The sequence below is a fragment of the Notechis scutatus genome, chromosome 4 (assembly GCF_049901735.1).
Source record: "Notechis scutatus isolate UNSWTSFEM ecotype Mainland chromosome 4, rNotScu1.2, whole genome shotgun sequence".
Lineage (NCBI taxonomy): Eukaryota > Metazoa > Chordata > Lepidosauria > Squamata > Elapidae > Notechis > Notechis scutatus.
This window is the reverse complement of record NC_142012.1, coordinates 72,436,906-72,449,949: the sequence shown is the minus strand read 5'-3', so window position 1 is coordinate 72,449,949 and position 13,044 is coordinate 72,436,906. Positions and strand designations below refer to the sequence as shown.

General features: G+C 37.8%; 1 protein-coding gene across 1 annotated transcript in view; it reads right to left on the bottom strand.

Moving 5' to 3' along the window:
* Window positions 1-13,044, bottom strand: part of TM9SF3 (transmembrane 9 superfamily member 3) — a 67,174-nt gene that overhangs the window by 37,939 nt on the left and 16,191 nt on the right. Inside the window, exon 3 of the mRNA XM_087963734.1 lies at window positions 6,869-6,991. Within this exon, the coding sequence (XP_087819860.1) occupies window positions 6,869-6,991 (123 nt within the window). The remainder of the gene's footprint in view (window positions 1-6,868; window positions 6,992-13,044) is intronic.

Genomic DNA, 13,044 nt, shown 5'->3' with positions numbered 1-13,044 from the left:
GGCCAGATCTTTCTTTATCTGTGAAAGTAATTTCATATAATTATCCTCTTTTATGGAAGAGCATCTTCCTGTTAACCAAATTATTTGATATTTAAATTTTTTGACATTTTGTAGTCCCAATTTCCTTTCCAATTGTTTTTGTTGTTTTTTTACTTTCTATCAAGTTTTTGGTTGTTACTTTTGTTTTATCTTTATTAATTTTTAGTCCTGCTACCGCCCTGTATTCTTCTAATTCTTGAATTAGATAGCTCCCTGACTCCACTGGATCTTCCACAAAAAACACTAAGCAAACGTCTGTACTTTATATTCTTCTTTTTTGCTCTTCAGTCCAGTTATCTCCTTTCTTTGTCTAATCTGATTTAAAAGCACTTCGATGGTCAAGATAAAAAGCAGAGGCGACACTGGACATCCCTGCCTAACACCTTTCATAAACTTAAAGTTTTCAGTAATCTCCCCATTTATAATTACTCTAGCTTTTTTGGTTCGAATAAATTGTGCCAATCATTTTCTTGAATTTAGATCCAAATCCCATATTTTCGACCTGTTGGATCAAGAACTGCCAGCTGAGATTGTCGAAGGCCTTCTGAGCATCCAAGAAAATCAACGCTGCCTGCTTTCCCGGGTGGGCCTCATAGTATTCTAATACGTTTAATACTATCCTTATATTGTTCCTTATCTGTCTAGAAGGTAGAAAACTGTTCTGCTCAATATGAATAAATTCATTTAATATAATTTTTAGTCTTTCCAACATTATTGTTGCGAATACTTTATAGTCTGCGTTCAGGAGTGAGATTGGTCTATAATTTTTAATCTGTTTGTGATCTAAATCTTCTTTAGGAATTAGTGAGATATTTGGTTCTCTCCATGAATCAGGTAATTTGGCAAAGTCTAATACCTCATTGTACACATCTAACATCACTGGTTCAAGACATTCATAGATACATTTATACAGTTCCACTGGAAGACCATCCAGCCCTGGCGTCTTATTATCTTTCTGCCTTTCAACCGTCCTTTTCAATTCCATCACTTATTTCTTTATTTAATATCTCTTTCTGTTCCTCTCTAATTTCTGGGAGACTTTTCCTTTTCAAATATTGTTTTATAGTCTCAGGGTTTATTCCATCCTCCCTATATAGTTGTTCAAAATATTTTTGTACTATTTTCTTTTTCTCAATCATTCGATATTCTAATTTTCCATCATCATCCTCCAATTCTTGTATCAACCTTCTTTCTCTTTCTAATCTTAATTTATGGGCTAACCACCTTCCTGGTTTATTTGCATGTTTGAAAAAATTCTGTTTTGCCCTTTTCACCTCTTTAACTCTCTCTTCCTGATTTATAATGTTCAATTTATGCCTAGTAAGAATCATCTCTCTCCTCATCTTGTGGTTTTTTTTGTAATCTACTTTCTAGGTCTTTAATCTCCTCCTGTAATTTATTCTGATTTTGCCATCTTTCCTTATTCCTTTTTGCTGTATATGCTGTTACCAGCCCCCTCAAGACTGCCTTTGCTGTATCCCATAAATTCTGTAATGATGTTTGCTCCACTGTATTTTCCTTTAAAAAAGTTCCATTTCTTTCTTAATTTTCTCCACAAAATCTTTCTCTTTTAAAATTTGGGGATTAAGTATCCACACTCTACTCTTCCTTTTCCTTCCTTTCCAAGTTATTTTTAATGGGTTATGATCAGCCCATACATTTGTCATAATCTCTATCGAATCTAGTTGGTTTCCTACTTCTGTGTTCATCCACGCCATGTCTAATCTAGACCACGATTTGTGTGGGTTAAGAGTAGAACGTGAATTCTTTTTTCCCCAAATTTATTCTCCTCCACTGATCTATCAAATTTAATTCCCGTGTCATATTGAAAAAGGATCTGGGCAAAATTTTCCTTTTCTTTTTGTTCTTTGCATTACTAAAATAATCCTTCCTTATATCTACTACCACATTAAGATCTCCCACAATGCATACATTATCTTGTCCCATCTCAACGATTCTCTCCTTATAGAATTGACTTTGGTCGTCATTCGGCGCATAAACTGTAACTAATAACATTGGCTTGTACCCTAATTCTAGTTCAAGTATCAAAATTCTACCTTGTGAGTCTACATATTTTTCTACTACTTTAATTTCTTTTTTAACATATACCGCTATCCCTTTCTGTTTTTGATCTGCCAGGGCTACAAATAACCTTCCTAATTTAGGATATTCTAAACATTTCCAGAATTGTTTTTTAATATGAACTTCTTGCAGGCATACTATTTCTAATTTCTGTTTGACTAATCTAGATAGTATCTGTTTCCTTTTAATGGGTGAGTTTAGACCAGTGATGGCTAACCTTTTCAGCTTGGTGTGTCAAAAATCGGGAAAAAGTGTAGCCTTCCTCGGGTCGTGTGTCACTTCAAGAAATATCAATAATTTGGTTTATGACGGACTGGGCTGGGGTGATCACACAGGGCTGTGAAACTCGTCTCCCTGGTCTCAGGGCTGCAGGTGCAGGATGTGGGGATCGGAAGGCCACCTTACAGGGCTGTGAACCTCATGGATCTCCTTTCGTCCTGTAGCGTTCCTGAGGTAATGAAACTGACAAACCTCAGTTTATGGCGGTTAAAACTGTTTCTCTGCTACAAAGATCTTGTGGCAGCGGTGACACCACGCCTCCACGCAACAAGCAGGGAGCAGGGATTGGAGCAGAGCACAGGCAGCCTCTAAATGTGCAGGTTTTCCCCACATCAACAGGCGTGTCAGTCAAAGTGCCTCAGCGTGTCACGAGTGACACGCGTGTCATAGGTTAGCCATCACTGGTTTAGACCATTTATGTTTAATGATAATAGCTTCGTTTCTGTTTCCATCTTTCTACTTGTGGGATATTATCTGTCTTCTGTTAATTCTAGTCTCTCTTTGCGGGCGTGTTCTTAATCTTCTTCCTTCCGTCTCCTCCTTGTTCTCTCCTTCTTGTTCTAGGCCTCCTATATCTTGCTGTTGTTGTTCTTCTTGGCTTTCTGTCTCTAGCTCCTCTCTACCACTGCTTTCTTCTTCTGTTCCTCTAATCTGCTCATAGAAATCTTGCGTCTTGTCTAAGTTATCTATCCTGATCCTCTTTTCCTGACATATTACCAACAAGCCTTCTGGAATTAACCATAGAAACATTATGTTCTTCTGGATAAGTTGTGTTGCCAAAAACTTATAGTCTTTTCTCTGTTCACGCACCTTCTTGGGAACCTGCTTCAGGGTTTGCACTTCTTTATCTTTATAAACCAAAGGTTCGTCTCACGTTATCTTGCATATTATGTCACGTACTTGTTTCCTGGCAAATCGCATGTGGACTTCCCTGGGTAACCTGTTGCATTGAGCATAACTCGTTTGAACTCTATAGGCCTCGTCGATTTCTAGCAGGATCTCTCGGGTCTCCCTTCGTAAAGCTGGCGCAAGTAATTCTGCCATAAGCACATTCAGATCTTCATCTCTACTTTCAATGATATTTTGAAACCTCAAGTAATAGGCAGCGCGGTCCATCTCTAGGTGCATAATCTGTTCTTCTAATCTTTTATTTATTGTCATCATCCTGTTGTCCATTAGTTCCAGTTTCTTTTCATTTTGTACTGTTCTAAGTTTCACCTCTTCTAGTTTCTGCTCGTTCTTTTGCATTGTTTGCTGTATAGTATCAACTTTGTCTTCTGATTTATTAATATTTTCTTTCAATTCCATATGATTTTGCGAAATATTCTCTTGCGTTTTTATCTGTTGTTCTTGCATTTTAAGCATGGTTTCTTGAATGGTCATTAAAGAAGCCTGTCTTGTTTGCATATTGGCTACAGTTTGTTTTTCTGCCCGTAACATTCTTTCAATTGCCTTTTGACCGGCCGGTGATGTAATTGTCAATGTTGGACTAGATGTTGTCTTCTTTGCCGTTCTCCAGGCTGATGTCATGGCACTTGTCTTATTTTCAAGCTCTATTTATTTCTACCTATTTTATTATCTCCTTTACAATATATTTTAAACTAATCTCTTACTTTCAATTTATTCCTTCTTCTTTTCAAATCTCTATTATAATTATAATTATATAGAATTAGCACCACTTGCTATCCTTTTCTCTATCTCAAAGTCAATATCACTATATATTTAACAATATCCTATTCAGACAAAGCCCTCCTGCCTTCCCTTATGCACAAAGTATTAAATTTATTCTTTTTTTCCTTTTATCTATAATAAAAGGGGGAATCTAATTTCCGTTTATATATAATCACCTAGATATACACTCCCCTTAATCTCTTAATATTGTAATCAAAACTTATTTATCACTATATTTCCTTAATTCAATACACAATACTTAATCAAAGTAATTATAACCTCAAATATCACCCCAATAGAGAAGGAAAGACATAAAGCCCCCCTTTTAATTTCTTAATTCACTTTTAACTTAGAGCAGTAATCCAGTAGTCAGGTATTTATCAATTGAAAGATCTATATCTGCATTTATCTCTATATATCTTACTCAAACACCCCTCTTCTATTTCTTTCTATACACAACATATTGTAGTTTCTCCTTTATACAATAAAAGAGGGGTCAAAGTTTAGATTCTCTATACTCACAACAATATATATTCTTCTTAAACTCTTATCACTACGTTCATTAACCCAATAATCCTATTTAGTCAAGATAACTATAGTCAAGTTATTTAGTCAAGTTATTTCAAATTAAAGGAGAAAGCCTTCTTTTTGATTTCTTATACCCACAATCTCAAGACAGTGCTCTATAGACAAATACATTCAAATCATACAAGTCATACAGATCATTTAATCATATAAGTCAAACTTATATTTCAATACCAGCCTATTTTGTTATCTTTAAAGTTTACAGTTCATACACCTCACTCAAAGATTTCCTTTCCTTTTCTCTGCAATCTCACCGTCTCAGTCCAAACTGTTTTCCACTCTCCTCTCATCCGCTTTGTCTTTCTACTACTCCCTCCAAGTCTCTCTCTTTATGACTCCACTCGTATCTTCTCCGTTTCTTTCCAATCCTCCTTCGTCATCTCTTTCAGCCCACTTTCTGCCAAATTGCCTTCTTCTCCACTCCCATTACTGTCCTGCCATCTCTTTCCGCTTGAAAATTGCTCAGTCACTCCTCTCTTTTCTTTCCTTCGTATCGCTCTCACGGCCCGATCGAATTTCACTTTCTCCTTCTCCACTCGCCATGTTGCTTTCGTAATCACCCTCCGTCCAAGAAGCAGAGAGAAGTCAATCGTCTCTCCCTTATCACCTTCTTTTCACCACCTCCTCCTCTGGCTTCCCTGGATTTTCTTCTTCCCCCACCAGTTCTCGTCTTATTTCAATCTCCACCTTTCAGCTTCCTAGAACTATTCACTTCCAACTTATACCCCCTCTCCTTCAGTCTCTTTCCGTTTGTAAAAAGTGCTGAATCACAGCTCTTTCTTACTGTCTCGCCGCCTGTACTATGGGGTTATCCCCCCTCACTGGAGCTCTTTTTTCCTCGGAAACAAGTTCAAACTTACTTTTGGCAAATCATCACAGTTGCAACTTTGGGATTTTAACTTCAATGACACTTTCTGTTGATAATCTTCTCACTTCCTCCTCATTCACAGTTCAGCCATGGCCTCGGGTCTGCCATAATAAAATGACAGATACTTTCACTTCGGATTTTCAGGGGTTTCCCTTCTTGCCAGCTGGCGATCACATTTCTCCTCGCTGTCTTCCGGGCTTCCCTTCTTTTCTGCTTGGCTCTCCAGGTTCCTCCCGCCCGGAAAGGTCCCCAAAAGTGAAAAAATGAGATCCAGAGACGGAGACCGCTCTCCCTTCACCCTTTCACCAAGGCATCACTGCCGGAAGCCTCTCCTAACCTAAAATCTTTTCAACAACCCCATGTATCATTGGGAAAGCACAGTGGAGGAGAAATTGCATAGCTCTGCAGGAAGAATCAATTCTGGGAAGATGTCTGAGCAAAACTATACTCAAGATGCTTTGGAGAAGAAAAAATACCCGATGCATGGAAAATATTGAAGGGATTCATATACACAAGAAATGGCTCCAAAATGATTTAAAGAACTATCACCCAAAAAGCCTTCTTTCAGTCATCTACAAGGTTTTCACCAAGATAATAGCAAAAAGAATATTGAGAACATTAAATGATGCACAGCCAAAGGAACAGGCAGGGTTCAGAAGTGGTTACAGCACAATGGATCACATCCAGGTTGTTCAGCAAGTCACTGAATGCACAATGAGTGCATCATACATCTGTGCATAGCTTTCATTGACTACAAAAAGGTGTTTGAGTATTCAGTACTCCAGCAAGCAATAATCAATGCATTCCTCAATGAAGGTGTAAACACTGCTTACATAAACTTACAATCAACATATGAAAAACAAGGGCAAATAGACACTGCTTACATAAACTTACAAAAGATGGAATAAAAATCCCCTATTTAAATAACTTAAGATTTGCAGATGACATTCGCTTCACAAGACCCACAAGAGTTACAAAGACGCATACAAGAGCTGGACAAAGCAGGAGAACCATTTGGCTTACAAATAAACCTGAAAAAGAGCCAGGTTAGGTTTAATAAATTCACCAAATAAAATAAATATATAGTTAAACTCCACTGAAGATGTTATCTAGTCTAGTAATGAAACCAACCCACAAGCTCGGAGAATGAACCCTCACCCTCATGATGATGCTAGTTCATACATTGTGCTATATCATAAGACACTTAGTTTGGCTTATGACATTTATGTGAACTCAGTCAAACATGATTTATTAAACAATCATTGAACTATGATTTGGAATAAACATAGCTTTTTTTCAATACAAAAGTTGTAGTTCTGTGCATTGTAGGCATACATTTCTTACCCCATATTGGCAAGTCATCAATGTACATCTGATACCAATAGTGATTTTTGATAGCATAAACAAATGCATCTCTTGTTTGTTTATCTAAATCTATTTCACAGTAGGTGGTCTGCATCACATCATCTGTAAAAAGTAAAACAGTGTTTTAATAGTGTATTCAGATTGTTACATCAATATAATCAAAATAAATTTTACTAATGAATCAGTTCAAATATAACAATTAGACTCTTCAGTGCAATCTACCAATAGCTACTCTTATGCTATACTAGCTCGATCCCCATGCTTCGCTATGAAACTATGTGGTCGGGCTTAGTTTTTTGGGAGGAAAATAAGGGGAAAAAATTCTGCCTCTGCCTACCAGCATCCATCGGTATTCATCTGGTTAGCGTTCTGTCAGTATGTGAGAGAGTTGAGGGCTGTTTGGAAACTGAAAACAGTATTTGCTATGTGAGCAAGGAGACAGCAAGGAGCCTGGGTGTGGCTTAGCTCAACTGTTCTGTACTAAAGCTGCTTTCTGCTATGAAACTAAAACTGAAACTCCTCTCCTCTGCTTGTATTTTGCATTTGGAGCAGATTTCTTTTCAGGTGGGGAGGGATAGTAGAACTCCTCAGCATTAGAGCGTGTTAATAATAATATACGAAATACTAATGTTCTGATGGTCATTTTGAAAAATCCTTTCTTAATGAGCACCTAGAAGCCAAGAGGAACATACATGCCAAATTTTTGTAGGATTTATGGTTCTGGAAATTTTGTGATGATGCGTGAGTGATATTTCGCTTTTATATATGTAGATTAATTAATGCCAAACATTTACTTCCAATACACACAGAGTATAAGTAATTAATTCAAAAGGGACAACAGAAGTATAAATTCTATTTATGTGGAACAATTGTATAGTTAGGATTTTGAAATAAAAACAATTTGCCAGATGCTATGATTCACCAGTGTGAGCCTATGTTCAGTTAAATCCAACCAAAAACATCCTATCAATTCTTAAGAGGCTTATTTCAGGTCCTCTTTTGGAACCTATACAACTTATATTTGGGATAGTCGTCTAGTAAGGGTCTGCATTTATTGATTTAAATCCTCAAACTAAATTTTATAGAGAGTTTTTAGCTGTATTGATTTTCATTAAAGATGCAGCTCCAGGATACATTGTCAGCATAATTTTTCCAAGTTAATTTTGCTAGCACATGTACTGAACTGGGCTAAAGCTGAAACAACAAAAAAGTACTCTTTAGACCAATATTCAACTCCCAGAATTCCCTAGCCAGCAGGAGAAAACTGGGGAATTCTGAGATCTGAAATCTTAAAAGTTGCTAAGATTGAGAAACACTGCTTTAGACAGAGCTAAACGGTCACTGAAAGGTCACTGGCCTAGATACAGAAGTAGGCTGACATACCTGGAGATTGAGCCATGCAGAAGTTGTATGCTTCAGTTTGTCAGAATGTATAAATCCAGTCACAGTGAGTTGTAAACTATATTTTATCCTTTATTTTTAAAAACTGACCAATTAAGGTAAAATACAAAATACAACCTCCCAAAAGAGGGGGAAAATTACAAAAACAAAATGAAGATAGATAAAACATTTAAAAAGAAAAAAATGTGCATTAAAAAAATGAAAGACAAAAAAATCAGTTGTTGAACTGATATATTAGAACAATGTTAAATGTTAATTAACAATGTTAATTTCCACACACACACCCCTTGTGAAGCAGGTGCAAAATGTATAAACTTGTACCTCTATATGCAACCAATTTGACCTGCCATATAAATCTGCTACATATAAAAAGACAAAGATAACAGGTGAATCAACAGCAAAGTTAAAACTTCAAAGTCCTCTGTTAACAATCTATTATATTTAACTGGTAGAAAGTCTACAACAGCTTTTTATCTACCATAAACCACTACAATCATTATCTCTGATCCATCCAGAAAGAAATACCCTAGCTTGATTCTTAATAATAAAACTTCTCAAAATTTTGATAGAAAACTTTCCCAACAATTGTGTCTTATTCCCTAAAATGATAAACCTCTGTTGTCAATCTATTTTCCCAGTCCAGTTCAAGTTATTTTCCTCTTAGATATAGTAAGTCCATTCCCTAATCGCCTGGTCTTTTCACGTCGTAGTAGGCAAAGATGGTGTTCAACTCCTCTACCAATGAGGTGTCAGCATTGACCGTGTTTCTCGTGTTGCCCTTATAATTAGTTAGGTGCTGCAGTCCCTGCCACACTTGCTTCAGGTTATCTGCTAGGTGGTTCTCTACCTTATATTTGTATTGTTGTTTTGCCGTCTTAATGCCTCTTCTAAGGTTTGCCCTGACCTCTCTACATATATCCCTGTTTCCTGCCTTAAAGGCAGAATCCTGGGCTCTCAGAAGTGTCCGTATCTCGGCAGTCATCCAGGATTTACAATTCCCATAGACTCTGATGCACTTGTCCGTTGTTACATTGTCGGTGCACACTTTGATGTAAGAGAGTACAGCATCAGTGTATTCATGCAGGTCTTGATGTTCACTCCACTCAATGGTTTCAAAACAGTCCTGCAGCTGACTGAGCACCCTCTGGCCAGATTTTAACCATTTCCATAACTGGCTGAGTTCTTTTCCTGAGAGGAATATGCTTCAGGCATGACAGAAGTGAAAGATGGTCAGAGGTACCCAGGTGGGGGAGGGGGATTACTTTACATGCCTGTTTCAGGTTAGAGTACACACAGTCTAAAGTGTTCTTCCCTCTGGTGGAAAATTGCACTTACTGCACAAACTTAAGGAGAACTGTATTTAAACAGGCTTGATTGAAGTCCCCAGCGACAACAAGAGCGCCCTCTGTGTGAGTTTGCTGCTGCCTGGAGATGACGTCATATAGCTTAGAAAGTGCTGCGCTGACATTGGCATCAGGTGGAATATAAACAGCTATAATAATTATCACAGAGTTTTCTCCAGGCAAATAAAATGGCCTACATGTGACAGTCATCAGTTGCACATCTGGGGAGTAATATGTATAAACAACTCTGCTGTTAACACACCGGTATATAAATGTATATATGTGTATATAAATACAGAGTCCTCCTCCCTTGCTCTTACCAGAGTCACCATTTCTATCAGAGCGATAAATGACTTGGCTTGTCAACTCCACTGCCGCATCAGGTATAGCTGGGTGTAGCCAGGTCTCTGTTACAATCATCACACAGCTTTCGCGGAGAAGCCTGCTTGCTGCCATCCGCAGCTCTAATTCATCAATTTTGTGGACGATGGATCTGGCATTGCTCAAAAAGACATTTGGCAGCACTAGTCTATGGGGCTGCTTTCAAAGCTGAGCCAACAGACCAGCTCTCCAGCCGTGCTTTTGTTTCTGCTTTCACTTTCGTCAGCACTTCCCCGACCCGACAAAAATCCATGGAGATTCTGGAAGCCTCACTATGCAGTTCAGTATGTTGTGGGTCTGCTGAAAATCACTGGTAATCCCAGATTGACTTGCGAGCCTGATGTTTAGCAGCTCTACACGCGTGTAGGCAATTTTTGCTCCTTGCTCTACACTGTGCACACATCTATACACCCATCCTTCCAAACACCACACACTAATAACCTAATAATAAGTTATACAACTAATAATAAGCTCAGGGCCGCTGCATGTGAACGCACTGCCATCTTGGTGGCAAGAAAGGCAGGATCAGGAAATCTTCGAAGAGTCAGCTTCTAAAACTGCTTGCAGGCTGTTGCTATTATCGGAGGATCTTGAGGGATGATTCTGGAACTTTCCTTAACCTCGCAAAGTTAAACAGACAAAAAAAAGCCTGCTCCTTTTGTTTTTGAGTTGGAAAAACAACAATCCAGAGAGAGAAGATTCTCTGGGCATGTCAGCCGCCAGCCATGTCTTCAATGGAAGTATCACTTTTAAAGATATTGATGTTTATTTTTTAGATAATATCCCAAAACATTTCTTTATCTCTTTTCAGGAATTCCATCATAACTATAAAATATCTCTTTTGTAAATACAAAGTAGGAAAATTGTCCAAGTCACTTAGAGTTAAAATCTACACCTCCAAGTTACTTTTCTACTTTATCATTTGTGTGGCCCTTTTAACTATTAAAATATTAAAATCCAATGTAACATCTTTGTTATTGTCATTAAAAATTCTTTCACTATGGATTGGAGGAAAATACCCAGTGTAATAAAACATGTTCTTCTAAAGTTTATTAATATTCAAAAAGCATATGTAAATGCATAAAAGCAATTCATAAGGCAAAGGAAAGTGATTCAGAAAGGAATCACTGGCAAACCCAGTGTCTCTTTGAAAGCCCTGAACTGCAGCTTTGCCAAAACTGGTTGTTCTGGCTCCCTGAGCTTTGAAATCTGACATTGATTTGCTTTGGTCTCATCATCTATGGAGCTCTGTAGGTAAGCCAAGTCCACGCCTTCATCCAGAGAGGAATACAGGGGACCAATTAATTGCAGGATCCAGTCTGATTTGATCACTGGAACAAGAGGCTTAGTCTTCTGAGTTTTCAAATGCATGATGGAGCCTATCCTCAGGGGACTTTTCTCTAGCAAAGTGTGCTTTGGGCTGTTCTGTGTATTTATATGATGCCTGATTGTGGCTTTTTAGTTGTTGGTTGGGTTTTGATGGCCAGCTATTAAGTCATTAGCTGTTGTTTCATTGTACTGCCAAGTCCTCAGCTCCTAAATACTTCATAAGCTGATGGTAAATCAACACTCCACTTGACAAATGGGGGACTCTGTTTCTCTGGATTCAATCACTTCCCTGACTGTTTTGTATCTGTACATCCAACAATCTTAATAGCTGCAAAATTGAATGTATTGTCCTTATTTATTGCAATGTGAGGCTACCAATGAGTTCAGTTCTCGTCTGACTGCTCGCTTGTGTTCTTGCAATCTGGTGATTAGCTTCCTCCCCATCAGTCCTATACAGTCACTGGGTCAATCCATGCAGGGGATCCAGTACATCAGGGCTGTCAAACTCAAGGCCCATGCGCTGGATCCGGCCCGCGGGGTACTTAGATCTGATGCGTAGGGCCGCCCTGGAAACAGTAAAGGAATGGCCCGTGGTGCCTCTGCCACCCCTGGGCTATTGGTGACCTGGATGGAAAAAAGACATAGACTGGACACAATAGACAAAGCAGAGCAATTCTACTACCAGTGTCACGTGAGAGAAAAGGGAGAAGAGAGGAAATAGATGATAAAAAGCAAGAGGAACCGTTAGGAGAGGGAAGCACACAAAAAGAGGAAACTGAAATAGAGCAAGGAAAGAAGAGACCGAGAAGGAGCAGGAGAACAGAGAAGTAAGAACAACTAGAACAACAAAACCTATCTATAAGTAAATGATGGAAGAAGAAACAAAATTATTATCAATTAATATTCACCTATGAAAAGGAAAAGGATTTTTAATAAATTAGAAAAATTAAACTAGATTTGTCTTCAAGAGGTCCACATTAAAAAATAATACAGTAAACTATTGGAATATCCCAAAATTGGGAAATTATATTTTTCATTAGCACAGCGAAAGAAAGCGGGGGGGGGGGGCCTCTATATATTAAAGAAACAATAAATGCTAGACAAATTTCTGCAGATGAAGATGGGAGAATACTGGTGGTGGAGATAACAATGAATTATATGCAGATGCTGCTGATAGCGATATATGCACCAAACAATAAACAAGAAGAGTTTTATGGAAAACTCCTTAAGAAAGTTATAGAATTGGAATATGAAAATATCTGTGTGGTAGGAATTTCAATGCAATTGTAGATGCAGAACTTGATTATAAGAGTACTGAAACAGATAAAAAAGCTAGGAAAACACTCCCTAAAACTTTATTTAAACTGATGGAAGAAATAGGTATTCACATCCCAAGCAAAATCACTACTCATTCTATTCAAATAGACATAAATCATGATCAAGAATAGACATGGTATAGATGTCATCAGAATTGAAAGCATGTGTGCAAAAGATAAAAATAGAATCAAATATCTGGGCAGATCATAATGCAATAAAAGTTGTATGGAAAGGACAAAAAAGAAATTGAGATGGACACTGAACCAAGCAATATTACAAAATGAAGATTTTATACAAACTATGGAAAAAGAATTGGATTTTTTCTTCAAAGAGAATAGGAAAGAAGAGACCTCCCTGAAAACTGTATGGCATACTGCTAAAGCG